The sequence below is a fragment of the Artemia sp. Qi Xiang Cuo genome, chromosome 17 (assembly GCF_049724085.1).
Source record: "Artemia sp. Qi Xiang Cuo chromosome 17, ASM4972408v1, whole genome shotgun sequence".
In the NCBI taxonomy this organism is placed as follows: domain Eukaryota; kingdom Metazoa; phylum Arthropoda; class Branchiopoda; order Anostraca; family Artemiidae; genus Artemia; species Artemia sp. Qi Xiang Cuo.
Window position 1 is genome coordinate 37,599,598 of NC_142810.1, and position 18,462 is coordinate 37,618,059.

Here is an 18,462-nt window from a genome sequence, read left to right on the forward strand (position 1 = left end):
TTTTTTTGAAAAAAGTGAGACAATTGAAATTAGACTCAAGCTAAATGATAATATTTCTTTAAATAGGGATTTGCGGGAATACTCACTAAATGCCTTATACACAAATGTAATTAAATTAAATATAATATAATTTATGATATAATACAACTAATTTAATGTAATATAAATTAACAAATTATATTACAAAACCAGTAAACAACACCACTGAACCTGTTATAGTTAGGCCTTCTAGACTAGCGGCCAAAAAGGCTAGATTAGGATTAAAGCTTGTTTTTAACTGCTTTTATTTCACTTGAACGAATTGCCTTTTTTCACCTCACTTGGTGTACCAGTCGTGGTTGAACTTGCCTGAAGTAATGATGCTAGGACTGTTTTAACAAGATTTTAGTTTTAATGTATTGTATTTTGATGTGGGTTTCTTTTATATTGTTTTCATTTGTTTTGCTGAGGACGACCCTTGGATATACGATTGAAATATTCATTTACAGTTCGCATTCTACTGTCTTATAGAAAAAATTCCCCTATTGTTCTACTTGTATTTTGTTGTTTATGATGAAAAGGCAGTGTGGTCTTCGTCATTATTGACACCAGGACACGAACCCTCGTCCTCGCAGACAAAGGATTTCAAGCCCAGCGGGCTAACCAATCGGCTAAGACGGTTAAGACAGAACTTCTTGGACGGTTCTACCACGAACTTTTTGGGAGGGTGTAAAGAGGGAGTCTTTGAATAAATTGGGATGGAGAATAAGCGTGCCTAGCTGTGTTGGCCTCGGGCGGCTTGGTGGTGCAGTGAGCTGTCAGTAGTAGTAGTATAATAAATACTATCGCTATGTGTTTAATTTTGATTCTGGTTATTATCTAAAGCCTTTGAAATATATTTTGAAAGATGTCTTTGGATAGGAAGCTAATCAAATCTGCAGACAGGGAGAGTACGAGGAATATCCTCTTAAAAGTGCCGGAAGATTACCAATCCCTCGAAGAACTTGGACATATGATGCTAAGTATTCATTTTTCTTGGCAATTAGAACAAAAGACAATTCCCTCGTTCAAACTCTTTTTTACGCTGGATTTAAAGTTGGCTTGAATTCAATGTTGGCCCTTACTCAAGGCCACTCTTGACAGGTTATATTTTAAATAATTTGCGGGACATGAACAATTAAAGCGTGGAGCGCTTGTCGCTTTGTTGAGTTTTTGCTGTCATGATGAAAATGTGAATCGGAAACTTTTGTGGCTTCAACTTGTTGGATGCCGATTCATTTTGCAACATATTAGCCATTATGAGAAAACCCTTGGAATTTCATGGAAGTAATATTGAAGGAGTTTTACCCAAAAATTCACTAAGAGATTCATTTTCTTATTAGGCAGTGCTGTCTCTGTTATGGATAGGTACCAGTATGCATGATGAGTATCTAATCGTCAAGACTAGCAGCATATCATCGAACCACAGAGGTTGCCATGAATTTTCTAAGGAAAAAAAATGGACTTAGGCACAGTAGTAAAGCTGATACTCAGTGCGAAATTTCACGAAACTTTGGCAATGTTTTGCCATTCTAGCAGGGTAAAGATCAAAGTTCTGGCTACCAGTTTATTGTCTTCGGATGGGATTTAATATATATTATTAATGAATAAATCAACATTATGTTAACCTTTTTGATGTCTGAATGAGTTCCATGGATTCTTGAATTTTGCTGGTTATACAGAATCTGAAAGGGCGTGACCCATAATGCTTTTTGTTATACAATCTTCATTATAGTTGAAGGTACATGTAAAGTAAAAACAATTGTAGTAGAAGTTCATTCTAGCCATATGTAGTCTTTGTCCTAAACTGATTCCTGACAAACAATTTTTTTTTGTATTCTAAACATTAATTTTATCGTTAGAAACTGTTTATGGCGGCCCGAATCGTTTGTGTCTTTTCCGGGTCGTGGAAGGCCAATCACCCATCTCCAGGCTCTCCGATCATACAGTTTGAAAATCAATGCAGAACTCTGGTTTCTAAAACGCCTGACATGTCCACGTTTGCGAAATCTATATTTATTATGTTTGGATATCAGATTTGTTAATTGCAGTAGTAGCCTTAGATTTCTATTCAGCATTTTCAAAAACCGTCCAGTGTCGATTTTGATGGGTATCAAACCCCTTTTGTGAAATATGCGCAAGTATGTTCAGTCTAGGAAAGGTCTTCCTAAACTATGATTTGCGACCCCAAATGGGGTCGCAAGAGATTATAAAGTCAAATGTTTAAATATTAAAGTCAAATATTTATAACACACTACAGGAAAAGACATATATTGTATAGTTGATGAATTCTTAAAGACTGAAAGTCTAGGATGCAAAAATTGCTGTTGTATATACACAGATGGTGCAAGAGCGATGACGGGATAAAACATTGGTTTTACATCATTTTTTCAAGCTACTCATTATGGCCATATAACTTTTACTCACTGCCTTATTCACCGAGAGGCCCTTGCAGCCAAAAAAATTTACACTATAATTGAACGATGTCTTCAGAATTCTGTTAAGATTATACATTTTATTAAGAAACATGCCCTTAACAGTCACTTATTTTCAAATCTTTGTAAGGATATGGATTTCGTCTATACAACTTTATTATTTCATGCAAAAATAAGATGGTTGTGAAGAGGTCAAATTTTAAGATTATTATTATTTTTAAAAGAAGGAACTGAATTATTCTTAACCAAACGAAGATGTGAACTTGCTGCTTTTCTTCAAAACGACTTATCCAAGCTGTGTTGTTTGTCGAATATTATTGCGAAATTAAACGATCTCAACTTGTCTCTTCAAGAAAAGAATTGCTATATATTTACTTCTAACGATAAAACTGAAAGTTTTGTGAAAAAAGACTAAAATTTTGAAAGAGAGGATAGAAAAAAAACTTCGAAATATTTTCCAGTGTCGACAATTTTGTAATCGAGAGAAATCATTGTAAAACTTATATTGCAAAAATTATTTTAGATCACTTAAAAGAGCTAGAAACATTGTCTTGTACATATTTTATATTAAATATTGATTTCAAAAAGGTAGCTTGGATTCAAAACCATTTTGTATTGATTTAACTGAGATTGATCACATGGCACTTTAAGCTCAAGAGGAATTTGCTGAGCTTTCGAGTGATTCAAACTTAAAACTACAATTTCCAAAAAAAGCCCTTGACTGAATTCTGGATCAGAACTAGAATTGAATTCCCGACAATCGCAGATATGGCATTATATGTTCTTCTGCCATTCAACACCACATATTTATGTGAAGTTACTCCCTGAGGTTTACCACATATCAAACCCCAATATCTTTCATCAGTAAAAAAAGCTGAAGAGGTCTTACGTCCAACAGTGTCAAACATTCACCAAGATTGAATTTGTTATGCAGTAAAAAACAGGCACATCCATCTCACTAAATTTTTTCCTTTCATTTTAATTTAATATTTACCACCCAACGACTGCGTTCAGGTCAGAATTTTCTTTTATTTATGTTATTGCAAAAATTTCAATTTTGATGAAAAATAGGGCATATAATTATTGTCAATATAATAAATACAACTTTTCAACTTTTATCTTATTTTATAATTTATATATATATATATATATAATTTTTTTTTTGTATGTTTCTAAACAAATTCTAAAACTATTCTTTTTCATGTTTATATGTATATTGTTATCTAATAAATGAATCATCAAAAAATTTTTTTTTGTCTTTCAGTTATATTTATATGGGGTCGCCAGGAAACTTGCAATCGTAAATGGGGTCGTGAATGAAAAAACTTTGGGAAGCCCTGGTCAAGGACAATCATTCTATTTGAAATAGATTTAAGTTTCTTTCAGTCTTCTCTTGATTTGAAATTTCTATATACATTCGATTTAATTTTCACATAAAAAACTGTACATTAAATAGAAGGCAACTTGAATACATTCATTTGTTAAGTTTGATTACTGATAGGGCTGTCAGGCTTTCAAGACTCAAGCAAGGATTCAAAGAGACAAAATTCAGAAATATACAGGGATGAATTTTTGGAGGAAAATTCATTCGAGGCTAAAGTATTCTCATATCTTTTTTCTAAGGTATTACTTTGTATAAACTTGTAGATTTGTCTCTATTTTCAAAATCTTCTTTGTGCTCAGTACCATTATATACTCCAAAAGTTAAATATAAATAAATTATGAATCCCCCCCCCCCCCAGAAAAAAAAATCAGATGAGGAAAATTAGCAGAAAGTTTTCGTTTTCAGTTGAAGTAGGTTCAGGTTTAAAATTAAATTTTTACTCGCCTCTACCACTTACCACACATTTGTTAAATATGGAGAATACTTGCTGAATGAAGCTTTTCATCTAGTTTTATTTTCCTTGTATCATCTTTTAAACACAGTATAAATGACAGTATTTTCCATTCTGCTCTTATTTCGAAGAAGTTAGCTGTAAGTCAAATAAAACCCTTCTGACAATGTTGCACAGAATTCCTACAGCATAATTGAACAAAATCTTTCGCCCGAAGTAACTTGAGCGGAAAGTGAGCAACTCAGTGGTTATTTCGTATACTCCAATAAATGTTTGAAATAAGTTTTAGAACAGTATCCAAGTTTAGAATACAAGAGGAATATATCTAAGAATTAAGCCTAAGGAATATAAACCACATATGATTAGAATTTATTTAATTCCTCTGCAATATGCATTTTTTTACTTTACATGTTTCTGGAACGTGTCTTATATACACTCTTTCATAAAAGACTCCTAACATTTATAGGTCCTGCCTTTTTTTTTTTTTTTTTTTTTTTTTTTTTTTTTTTTTTTTTTTTTTTTTAACATATATATATTTTTAAATCCCATCTCCTCTCATCTCAGCGACGATAAATTTTAAATTCAAAATACATCTAATTTTGACGTCAGCTACTCTTTTTTTTTATTAATTAGCAGCCGAACTGGACACACTTCAATTCACCATATACTACCAAAAACACTCCAATAAAAGAAAAAAAATTGCCATTTCCGTGGGTAAGGGCGTTCTCCCCCAACAGGAAGTCCTTCATACAGTGGCTATTTCTTACCATACCTCTAAACTCCTCCGGATGGTGACCCTACATGTCTCCTATAAAACAAATAACAATAATAATAAAAAATTCAAAATAAACTAATTAAATTAATAATAATAAAACAAATACACCAACATATTTATAAATTACAAAGACCTCAAAGAAAGTTATAATGATACCACTTTTCAACTTTATCTTTTCATTTTTCCGTTTTAACTATACTTCGGCTACTATTTAATTCCAAAAATAAAACAAAAAACAAAATTAAAAAACTGGCAACGCGGTTTTACCCATTTCTATTCACACACACACACACTCACAACATATCTCCTCAAACGTAACCTACCTCTTTCCAATAAACTCTTCAACCAATAACTCCATCCACTCAATATCCACTCGTTCTTTCCACCCTTTAGTCTCACTTAAACGCGCTATCATTCTCCTACAATCATGACTAACTTTCTTAACTCAATCCCTTTTCTCTTCTTCCTTTTTTCCATACATTTTCACATAATTTCATCACAATCAACACCACAGCTCGCTCTCTCCTCTCATTTCCAGAAATTTCTACATTCAGTTTAATCAACCTTAACTTATCTTCCTCAGTATTCCACACATTACTCCACTCTTAAGGCACTAAAACATTTATCTACAATTTCTTCATTATATTTACAATTTAAAAAAAATATAGGTCGTGCCTTTTGTAATTCTGTAAAATATACATCTTATAGATTTAATGGAGCACATTAAAAATCAAGAAGGTAAAAACCGATAAAACGAAATTATTTACTGATTAATGAAAGATATTTACAACTGATTGAAGAGAAGATTTGGGTTGGAAAATTCATTTTGGTCCTACTAGAATTAATGAATATCACATTTTGCGATAATCCATATTTTTATCTTTTTTTCTGAGAGAGAGGAATGGAGGAAACGTTAACTGTTTTGAACTTAACTGTAATAACGGCATTCTTACTCTTATGAGTAAGAATGCTGAAAGAAAGGTATAGATTTAAGATGTTTTGAGAAAATCGTGGGACATAGTTTTTGTACTTGTGGGAATACTTTAGGCTTTTTGCGTCTTTGTTCATTTTTTGCATAACTGGCAACTAAGCCTTATGAGAACTGTTTGTATTTTAGGAATGTATTTTTTTACTATTTAAATTTTGTTTATAGGTGTAAAAATAGAGTTTCCGTCATCTCCTATGGACTCTACTGCTCATAGAAGATCTTCTGTAGGCAGCTTGGAAGGAAGCAACCTACTTGGAAATTCTTACTCTCTCGTCTCGCCAACTAGTAATTTTGGACTGTCTCCCGCTCCACAACTTCCAACTTTATTGAACATGGATATTGAATTCGATTTTAATCAGAGAGATACTTTGTCAACACCCGACGCGTTGCTTGACCTCGCCCCAAATCAAATCAGCCATGAGATTAGATTCACACCCAATCAAGCTGTTGAAATTCAGAAAAGACCCCCGACTCCCCCACCATTGCCAGTTATGCCTCAACAGCTTAAGAAGGAAATAATGAGTTTAACTGATGAAAATGGCACCCTAAACCTGATCAGTGTCGATTCAACTAGCCAAGTAAGTAGATTTAGGTTAGATTCTGGTTCTTAACGCATGGTACAGAAGAAAATGCCGATTTATTTATACTCAAAAATTTTAATATATAGCATACAAGATTGGAAAAAAAATATATGGAAATTCATAATTTTGAAAGAAAAAATCCATTTACATGAATGACACAGGTCAAGCTGAAAGGGAGAAAAACGTACGAATTATATAGGGCACGCAATTAAAAATTCGATGGGTAACCTTTTTTTTAATATTTAGTTTTCTTTTTCTCTAATATCCTTTTTTGGTGCAGTAGAACAAATAAATGTTTCTTTGGTTCAAACGATCGTAGTGCATGAATATAATCCCTAAGCGGCCGTGATTCCATTCACTGATTGGAATTACCAAAAACAGTGTAATTTCCTCTTCATTTTCAATGATATTAGCCAAAGCTTAGTATATAATTTACGATTTACTGACAAATGATTAGAATAATTAAATTACAATATTTATTTAGGCAATAGATTTTTAGAACACTTGAAAGGAATGGATTTGAAAAAGAAAGTAATGATGAAAATTAAGATCGTATTTGCAGCAAAACAATTTTTTTTTATCTGAGACACACTGGCTATCGAAAGAAATGCTGAAAGTTTAATCAGTTCTTTTACTATGACGCAAGAAAGAAAACTCCAAAATTCATTTCTCTCTCAGTAAAGCGGAAATGAGACGTTGGGGAAGAGCCCTTCCACATTTATTCCTCATTCCCCCTCCCTATAGGGAAATCATGGGGGAAATCAATACAAAGCAGAGACTAATGACATTAAAATGCTTCTGTATTATGTTTTTCTAACCATATACCGAACCGATTGCCTGAGATGATACTATCTCAATAACTGTCACTTTCAAACATAATTTAAAAGTTTCACTCACTATATTAGTTTAACTTTCGGAACCATAATAATAATGATAATGATTATCTTTATCCGTTCCCTTTATCATACTGCAATAACAATTTAATTTATCTTTAATTATCTTTATCATGCAATATCATCAATTTAAGCACAAAAAAAGAAAAACACAAAAAGACACAACACCCAAAAAAATGCAAATGATGAACCGTCACCTCTACTTCAGGACACTGTTGTTGCAGCATCCGACGTAGTAGGGCACAGAGGATTTTAGATATCTTGTCGTCGGGTGTGTAGGCCGGCATTCCAACAGTTTTCTTCCCTCTTTCAGAGTTGTCAACCTTGTTTCGTGTACGTGAGTCTCTGAAGTAACTATGCCCACTTTGTCCCTATTTGTGGTCATAGAAACTAATCCAACCCGTTAAATGGTGTTTGTCTGTTCTTTGATTCTGTTAAATTTCAGGAAATATCGACATGCAAGGCTGTTGATATCTCTCTGATGAGCCCTATTTTATAAAATGTAAAAATTTATTTGTTTTTATCTTGCTATAGATTGTTCGGCAAAATTTTCAATTTTCTAAATTGACTATTTTAGCTTATTTTCACATATATGCAATATATATATATATATATATATATATATATATATATATATATATATATATATATATATATATATATATATATATATATATATATATATATATATATATATATATATATATATATATATATATATATATAATTGCAATGCTAGGGTACTAGTCGTAAAACTAAGGACACAATTTGGTTTCTTAAATGGACTTTTTCAGAAACATTTAGCTTGAGAGACAATCATGTATAAAATGTCCTAGAGCCATAATCATATGACTGTCCTTGGCAGCGCTGTATCTAGGATGTTCGTTCGGAGTGTGGGACTTACATAAAAGATTGGATTGGCGGGGGTACAAAAAAAAGATTAGTGATTATCTAGGTTTATGTGTGTAAAAGATTGTTTACATTTACAGAGATACATAAACAGAGAAGAATCTGACTTTCTTGCTTAAGTTTATATTCACGTAGGTTCTTTATTCTGTTAAAAAGGCGCAAAACAAAGGCCAAATAACTGGATAAACTAAGAATCAGAACATGTTACTCACATTGTATGTAAACAAAAGGGCAATAAATTAGATAAATTTAAACGAGCGTCTTTCCCAGAGCTCCCAATTCCTAAATTCCCAAAAAGGAATTTGGGAATAAAGCTCCTCCTTTCACGATGCTTAAGCAGCAATTTAAAGTTTCTTTTGTTTTTAATTACTTATTATTTATTATATTTGATTTTTGGTGCTCACATATTAAAATAGTTTTGAGATAGGTTCCCATATAAAATTCATAAGCTTCTAAGTAAGTATTACCGATTTCTTTGGCGAATCACATTGCAGAACTACGAAAGATTGCGCGCAATTAAACTCCCTTTCTCTCCTAATTCGTTAAAATTAATAAAGCTAGAATTCCAGTTCGGGTCTTGCAACTGGGGTTTTCGTTAAGTATGCATAGAACCCGGTTTAGTTTTCTACCCCATCTGAGGCGTTCTAAACTCCGTTTAGTTTGCTTTACTTTTTTTCTTCGAGTATCCTTTGGCTTCTTGTTCATTAGTCGACAAACGTTTAATTGTTCATATGTAAGAAATTTTTGCTGTGGTTTTGAGTTTTGTTCTTTCTAGTTCCAACCTTTATTTATATAAACAGCAAAATAAGTAGAGTTTGGCTCTACAATAAAAGAAAATGACTAAAATAAACACTTAAAAAATGCTTTTAAAAAACTCGCATGCTGACCAATGGTCTGCGTAGCGCAGGTACCAATCTCCTGATTCTTTGCCTTCCTCTGGAAGTGCAATGTGGGTTTGGGGGCAAATCATCCAGTGCTTTTCGTGTTTTCCCCCAGATTTCTCCAGGTACCCATTTGGAGCTGGGTCGACTCTCTGCTGAGCTTGAATAGTCACACCGGTGCACCCGTTCCAAACCAAATAACCAGTGACACCAGGACTCGAACCCCGCCCTCAGGAACAAAATATAGTCAAGTCTAGCGCGCTAACCACTTGACTAGGATGGCTCATTTACGTAAATAAATACGTAGATGATTAATTTATGGGTATTTAGTAATATATCGAGAGTAAATAAAAACGACTCTTAATTTATTTTCAGAATAAACTAGATTCACTTTTGACAAATACTTTTTTTTCGGAAATTTTTCAGTTGTTTTACCCTAACTACAAAATTTGTGTCTGTTCCTTCGTCACTTGGTTATATTCATTTAAATAATCAGAAGATAGGTTGGGTTGGTGGAAAATTATTTGCCACTGTATTGGCTCCCAAAGCGTAATGGTGAGAGAGTTAATAATAATATTGGTGCTTACATGTAAACGTTATAAAGTTAGATTTCCCTTAACAAATGAGTAGAAAACAAAAGTTCTTTTGTTCTGCTGCAGCTACTACTACTAACAACGCACTGCAGCAAAAAGCCGCCCAAGGCCAATGTAGCTACGCACATTTCTTCTCCATCACAATCTATTCAACGCTCTCCCAAGAAGTTCCAATTCCTCTTAAACCTTTCCTACAAGATCTTCCTACCCCATTTAGGGACGACCTGCTTTTCGTTTGGCACTAGGTGGTTGGCAGACCAGGCCGATGCTACAGCTACTTAATATTTTGTACTGCCCCAAGATAGACCTTAATTCTTTATTAAAATATGAATCTGAGCCATCTGAAAGCTTTTATGCAGTTTTGGCTTGTACTCCTTCTTGACCAACAAGCTGGGTATCGTCTGTCCTCTTCTGGAAATTCGGTTTGCAGCCATGCTGTGAGGATCAGGGAGGGATATATGTGCCTGGCCAGCTAACAGATTTACACTGTCACTTGACTGGGACTTCGGTTGTCTGTTTGGACGCTTGAGTCGGTTGTAAGAAGAGTACGAATTGTAAATAAGTCTTGTGAATATTCAATTTGAAGTAAAAGATGTCCAGGGGTTTTAATAGAATTTTTGTCGCCTCTCCCCCTAGATTTTTAGAAAAAACATTCTTTTGGTATACTCATTGACAAATACTTTATTTTGGTATTTCCATTGACAAACATCTTAGTTGGTGTTTATTGATAAAAGTCAAAGCACAACAAAATTACCCCCTCTAGGTTTTGAAAAATAAGTTTGCCTCCTCCCACCTCCCTCGCACTATAGCTTTGTAAACTGATGCCCCTGAAGATGTTCTTTTATTTGTGGGTCATGGCTTGCAGCTGACTGCGTATAGAGTTCAGTTTAAATGCAGTATATGCTATGTAAAATTTGATCAATTTAAATTCAGTCGAGGGAAATTTTCTGCAGTTACCATCCCATGTGATATTTTTTTTTACTCTCTAATTCTAATTAATGTGTATATTTCAGGTACAGCTTACTGCTCAAGAAGTGATCCTCCAAAAAGAAGCTGAAATTGAAAAACTCGTCAAACAGCTGGACCAGCAGCAGGGACTGTTACGTCAGCAGACACTGAAAAATACAGAACTCGTAGACCAGAAACAACAGCAGAAACTTTTATTGCAGCAGCATATCCAGCACAGGGCCCAAAAGCAACATTTGCAACAGCAGCTTCAGCAGCTGCAAAGTATCAAACATGCTGTTTTAGGGGAAGCGCCTGCTCCACCTGCTCCCCCGAAGCAAAAATCGAAGAAGAAAAAAAAGAGTGTGGAAGAAGGGCAGAAGCTACAGTCTCAAGAAGTGCCGGCTGGTTTGAAGGTTGAAATACAGCTGGATTCAAATGGCGAAGAACAATGGGCTAAGACCATAAGCGTGTCGGTTGACCCAAACCCAGAGCCAGTTCAACCAGTTAATAATGAGCTTGGGGGTCCTCACAGGTAAGTCTAGTCTTAAATCCCTTCAGATACAGAAGATGCAGTGCTTTTTAGAACCATATCTTGGAATGGAGCTGTTCTTTCAGTATGAATATGAAGAAAAGATAGATGATTAAAAATAAACCAAAACTTTTTGTTAAAAAAAAAAAAAAATCATCAAACGCTGGTTAGCTCTAAATTTGGGTATGGTCATCTTTTCTTTAGTTTGCTTATTTCTTTTGTGCATCAATAGACGCCAAAAAGGTAGCCTATTTCGTTTGCTTTGCAAATAATTGTATTCTTTAACTATTTTTTTAATTGAATTCTAATTACTAAGTCCACGTAATCTGTAGGCAAAGAGTACGGTAACTTATAAGGGTGTAAACTGGTGCATGTGTTGCAAACAAAATCCTCAATGCCATCTGGCATTGGGCGTTTCTTGACCTTTTTAGTGTAACAATTTGGCAAAATTTGTTTAATCAATGTGATTGACAAATATTATTGTTTTAATGATCTTAGTTTCTGAGAAATTTGTAATTGCAAAGTTTGAAAAAATGTCAAGAAATGCCTAACGCTTGATGGTGTTGGTGAAATATCGAAAAGGAAAGAAACAAAAAATATGTGAATAATAAAAAAAAAAAAAAATCTGAATCCAAAGCGAACAAAGTATAAGTCAGTACAAACAGAAAATTAAAGAGCCTTGGACCTCAAACAAATACCACACAAAGAATAAAAGTGGAAATTTTAAGAGACATCACCTCGCTAGAAAAGTAAAAAGGGTGACTGAATTTAAAATAGAAAAAAAAAGAAAAGAAAAAAAAACAGTTCAATCTTATCCATATCGTAATAACAAGTGTATTGAAGAAGTAAAGAATGATATTGCACAGCATAATTAAAAAATGTAAATTAGTAACACAATAGCTATTAAAAAAGATGAAAAAAATGAATTTCTCATTTAAAAAACTACGGTTTAAATCTTAGTGTACATAAAATCTATAATCAAGACAGTGACAGAGACAAACAGTGGTAGATTAATGGCAAACGCTGAAATCCTGTGTCACAAAAAAGTGTCAGAAGAGACCAAATCAAAGTTCCATATAGTCCCCCCCCCCCCCCGATTAGTCTTCTACATTATTTCCTAATTTTATCGAGAATTTATTACTACAGCTTATTATGCATTTTACCTCTAGATTTATTCATGTAAGGTGTGTCAGTTGTTATATAGAGTATCCATACACAATTTGAATTTAAGTCTGATTCTTTATTTATTTCCAACAGATCGGCGTCATTACCAACATTTGCTGATTTAGTGCAGTCAACCGTGGAACCTAGCCGGATATCGGAGCCAAGAATATATGAAACTCATTCGTACCCGCACTTTTTTGCTGGGTCTGAAAACCGAATGTTGGAAGTTAAAAAAGAATCAGTGAAAAGCCAAATGGTTGATGATGTACTTGATATCTTGATTCGCAATGGGGAGCTACCACCTAGTGCCGCACAAGAGCCTCCCACTCCCACTTTATCATCAAGTTTGACTTTCACCCGTCCTCCCACACCTCCGCCATTACCCATCACTCCCTTAACGCAACACACGCAAATTCAACTTGAATCTTTACTTACTGAAAGTGAGAAGTTTGATACGATTCTGAAAGAAAGTATGAGTCGAGATAATGTGAGTGATATTTGTAAAGGTGAAAAGAAGAACTTTATTTTCCATGAATATACAAAACCTAAAAGCTCGTTGCCTGAAACTGAAATTAGGCCAGAAATGAATTTCCAATTGGCATATGACTCGGTATTTGATCGCAGAATCGAACCACATTGTGATTCTATGTTTGAAAATTCAAATAAAAGTGAAACCCCCATGTTTATTGAACCAGATAACAGCTTAATGCAGTTCGAAACAGTAGACAAGCCAGTTTATGACTTATCAGACTTAGTGACTTCTGATACCAATGAGCGAATGGATTTTTCACATTTTGATGAAATTACCCCTCCCAACTCCCCACAGGAACCAATGGTGATTGAGCACGCTAAGGTAGAGCCTATCCGAATGGATACAATTGATATGGACTCTGATTGGTTTGAGAATATGGTCTCTTCCCATTTTCTTCAAACTCTACCAATGAATGATCTTCAGAGCACAGTGAGTTCGAGTTCTTCAAGCTATAGCGGTAATGTAAGTTCACAGTATTATGATACCACGAACACAAGTGATCCCCTGTTGTCTAATTGTAGTTTAAATTTAAATGAGATGCTCATAGACGAAAGCGAAATCAAACATAATAATCCTGTTAATTATATCAGCTGGGAAAAATTTGACTTTACTGCTTAAAGCCAAAATTATTGTCTGTGTGTGGATAGTAATGCTTCATTTGGTTTCATTTCTTTGTAACACCCTACAGCAACGTATAAATGAGTTCTCTAAATGTCAAACGGAGTAAGTTCACATTTGATATTTTCTGAAATTTTAGCGTCAGAGTACTTGATTTGCTCTTTACTTTTTAAATTGATACCGAATTTGGGTATCAATGCACAATTGGGGCTATTTAAAAGTAAACAGTATAAAATTTTGAAAACAGCTTTAAAAAAATTCCTAAAATACTTACTTATATTATTCCTAAAAGCGCTTCACTATACTTTACCCCCCCCCCCTTAATATTCAAACATATAGCCCAAATTATATAGGCCATTTGCTATGTATTTTTCCGTTTCTTGGTTATGTAACTCTTTTGTTCGAATAGATTTGAAGGGAAAGAAGGCAACGTTGATGAAACCAAGAAACGGAAAAATGCATGAGGGTATATTTGCACATTAGGGGGGTGCGGGGTAAAATAAAGTGAATCGCTTTTAGGAATGGTATAAGTAAGAATTTTAGGATTATTTGAAGTTGCTTTCAGAAATTTATTGTTTCCTTCTCAATAGCCCTAATTTTGCATTTATACCCCAAGGGGGTACTTTTTACCCCTCGTCTTTTAATACCCAATTACAGGAAGTACATAAACAATTATTCAAAGATCCTGGATTTTAATCACCAGTTGACTCACCAGAGTTTTTAAAATGAGAACCAGTAATGATCTATCTTTTGAAACTTCGTTACTTATATCATGAACTTACTGATTTGGCATCTAAACTTCTCAAATGATGTTAATTACCAGGCTCATTTTTTTTATTCAATTAAAAGCAAAAGAAAATTTCGTTATTCTTTTCTTTTTTTTATACTAAGAGTTTAATTTAAGCGTTATATGGAACTAGTCTGAATTTATGTTTGGAACTTCCAAGGTTCACTCGCCAAAAGTGTAATGTTATATTTTGAATAGTTTTGGAGCTAGTCAAGGAAAGAAGTAGGTAATATTGTATCGTTTGTTAACATTAAACTGTTTTCATTGCTTATGTGATTTTTAGATTTTAGCTTATTGCAACTAAGCTTCGCGAGGAATCTCTTCTTTTTCTGAGGATTAAGTTTCTTTAGCTGTAATGTCTTTATTACCAAGAGTGAACAGACCAATTTTAAAATATCTGCAGGAAATTTGCAAAACCTAATTTCTACGTAATTCTAATTTGTTGGATTCTAAAGGCGACAACAATGCAAAAGGAGAAGGTATCAGAAAATGTAGCTTCTTAGAAGATGTAGTTTTTACACAAGATGAATGTCAATTCATTATATTACACTCCCGCAAAAAAGGAGAGAGAGAGATATAGAAGCTAGGGTTTTGATTGGGGGGAAGGTAGAAGCAATATGCAGACAAAATTGTCCAGTGTGTCGACAAATGTGGACACATAAGCTAAATTAAGACGCCCGAAGTTTGAAGGCATCGGCTCTGCGTGCCAACTCCTTGGAACTTTAGGGGGGGGGGGAGACTTGGAATTTTAAGCAGATGGTAAAAAGTTGAATACAAAAAAAGGATATATTTTTCCTAGAGATTATATCACAAATACCCTTTTATTCAACCCCCTCCCCCTTTATGATTATCCAAAAAGACGTCTCTTCCTGAAAATTGTTGGTAAAAAACAGCATTTTTGTATACAGTTGACACCCCCTCCCTTCTGTCTCTCTTAGGGGTCATTCTTGTGTGATTATCAGTCGTTTATATAAAACATAATTAGACGTTTTATATGACGTACTATATTAAAATGGCATGGCAGTGAAATTCGTCAATAGACTGAATAGTCTAAACTTTAGAAGCGAAAAGCCAAACAAATAAAACGGTATGTTTTACTATCTAATAATTGTTTATTTTTCAAGTAATTTTTATAAATAAGCGACTAAGAATTGGATTGATTAGAAAGAAAGCGGTGCATTTTTGTTAAGAACCCACAAATAATGTCATTAGTTACCTTTATGCTTCTCTTCTATCCTTTTCCTTTTTTTTCTCTCTAAGGGATGTATCTTAACCTTAATATGAGGTCAAAATATAACTAGTTTTGCTTTTAAATGTGTTAAGCCCTCTCTATGTGATAGTATTAATGCCTTTGTTGACGAGATCCAGTGTGTTACTATTGCACTTTTCTGTTTGGTTGATTTAAAGAGGAAACTTCTTTTTAGTTTAAAGTTTCATAAATTAAAAGGAATTTATTTTCCATTAATTTTATACAATCTGTATGTGTATGTATGTATGTGTGTATCTACGTACAGACGGGCAAGAGACCCCCCCCCCCTAGAAAAATGATATATTAAGAAACGGTAAAACAAGGAAGGAAAATCTTGCACGTTTCGGCCTCTTAACGGTCAAACACCCTTTCCTGTTCCCTGGGGAAGATACTCTTATATCCGCCTCTATTTTTGGCCCTGTGAACCTATATGCTTGTGAGTTAGATGGACGAATGTTTTCAGTTTAATTTGTCGAGACTGTAAATACTCGTAATTACTTTATTTTGGTTCACAAAGGAGATGATACCTTGATTTTTTGGAATAATTATTGCATGAAAATATGTTTAATAATTCGCACAAAATAGACTTTGTTGGACTGAAATATAGTAAAAATTTAAAATTAGTTGAAAAGTTTTGCCTTTTAATTTTGCCGGATTTAAGCCACCCTAATGAATAAATTCAAGAGGATAAATGCTCTCAAGTCCAATATCGTTATTTTTTATGAATAAACATAACGCGATACCATACATTTGAAGAAAAATGATATCGGTTATTTGGAATCTCTTTCTGGCATACGCGTAAGGAATAATGTGACTGGCTCAAAACAATGTGACGGTTGATGACGTTGACGTTTGATTCAAATAAACTAATGCAATTTGCTTGTGTATCTCTGTATTCAGTTAAACGACAATATGTTAACACAGTGTATAGGAAAAGAGTTTTCAAGTGGCAAAAATACTTCAATAGTTGGGACATGTCATTAAAAGTTTGGGCTTTTTCTTATGCAGCATCCTTCAAGTTCAAACTTTTATTATTGTGATTGTCTCCTTTAGTACCATGAGTATTTCTGTTTGCATAGATCTTATGTCCGTGATGTGAAATTCAAGGCACATAGGGTTATCAAATGAGTTTTCCATGAGAGAGAGGGGAGGAGAGGGGGGTCATAAAATCCCAAAAAAGTGCAGTTATATTCTAATTTTCTCAACTTTTCCTTGGTTGTTCCTTTCCCCTGTTTTCTGTATTTAGGGGATTTCTCCTATCCGCTGTTTTCAGGTATCCTGTTGGTAATTAGTAGGGAGGTTATTTACTTGATGATGATTCCAATTGGCCATGTAGAACATCGAAATTTGAACAAAAACTCCTTTAGAATGAACCGGTTGCTATATCAAAGAGCGAAGTTATTTTGCTTTCATGAGTTTTTCCTATATCTTAAACAAAGCATCAAATATAAGATTAGTAGTTTTTTATTTGAAGTGTTTTATTCCTTTTTTATTTTAAAGTTTTTTCGATGCCCAAAATTTTTTATTATTTTAAAGAGAATTAAAATGAAATATCGCGATCCAGCCTCAATTTACAGAGAGGCACTTAGAAACAAATACATAATATGGAACAGAAATGCTGCCCTGCTAATCAATGCCTGTTGAAGGAACATATTTGTTGTATGTTTTAGTGTATAATCTCTATTAAAAATACAAGCTCATTTGCAAATTTTACTATTCCATTCACTAGAGCCCTAACATGACTGGTGGATTAAACAATTCTGTATGCAAGCTTACAAGTTCGGTGTTTTTGTGTTTTACCCAAGGAGTATGATCAACTTATAAGATTCGAAACTGGCGATAGTGTCGACAAAAAAAACAACACCGATGCCATCTAGCATTTTAGCATTTGGCATTTTTCGGTGAAATAATAAAGCTAAGTTAGTGTAACTGGCAAAATTACAGTAATATTAATGTCCTGATTTCAATTTATGAGAAAGCACAATTAAAAGCTTAAAAAACCCAAACGCTAGATGGTATTATTTTTTTTTCGACACTATTGTTGGTTTCTACTCTCACAAGTTGTCAATTCTCTTTTGTTTTTGAATTGTGAATTCTCTTTTGTTTCACATACTAAAGTTCATTTTGTTATATTATTACCTTGTACGTGCTTTAATTGTTGTTGTGTGTATATATGGACGACGATGTTATCTTTCAAATAATTATTTTTTTGTATTACTTGAAGTTGCTTTTGATTTGCTTTTTATCATCGAATTTGAAAGAACCTTATGGTTTTAGATGTGGAAGGCCATGTTTTGTTTCTATGTAGCCAGAAATAGAAAATTGTTTGAATAATAGCCTATTACCTTTTTTTTTAGTTTGATTGTCTGCTTTGGTAAGGTTTTGAGCCATATTCTATTCATATTTGTTTATATACACAAAAACCTTTATATTTGGATGTATAAAATGAACTTTATTAGTGGCAAACCATTCCACCGTCAAGAAAATTGTCTCTAGCCCTCCCCCGCCCCTAAAAACAAGAACGAACTTTTACCTTTGTATTTTTGGCTAGTTTTCAAAACTCAAAAAGTTGTGTTTCTAAGAAATTCGATGAAAATTAGTTGGAAGATTTAAAACAGTGAACTTAACCTTGTTTTGCGATTGGACTGGAGAAATTTGTCACAAAATCTATTTGATTTCCTTCTATTGGATCTTTTTCTTTGCCGTTTTTCTTTTCTAGCTACCACG

At 33.7% G+C, this 18,462-nt stretch overlaps 1 protein-coding gene across 2 annotated transcripts in view; it reads left to right on the plus strand.

The window, feature by feature from the left end:
• Positions 1-14,158, plus strand: part of LOC148942163 (uncharacterized) — a 228,966-nt gene extending 214,808 nt beyond the window's left edge. For both annotated transcript variants that reach the window (XM_089102911.1, XM_089102910.1), the window contains 3 exons: positions 6,217-6,629; positions 10,922-11,388; positions 12,643-14,158. In XM_089102911.1, the coding sequence (XP_088959037.1) occupies positions 6,217-6,629; positions 10,922-11,388; positions 12,643-13,699 (1,937 nt within the window). In that variant the 3' untranslated portion in view covers positions 13,700-14,158. The remainder of the gene's footprint in view (positions 1-6,216; positions 6,630-10,921; positions 11,389-12,642) is intronic.
• The last annotated feature ends 4,304 nt before the right edge of the window (positions 14,159-18,462 follow it).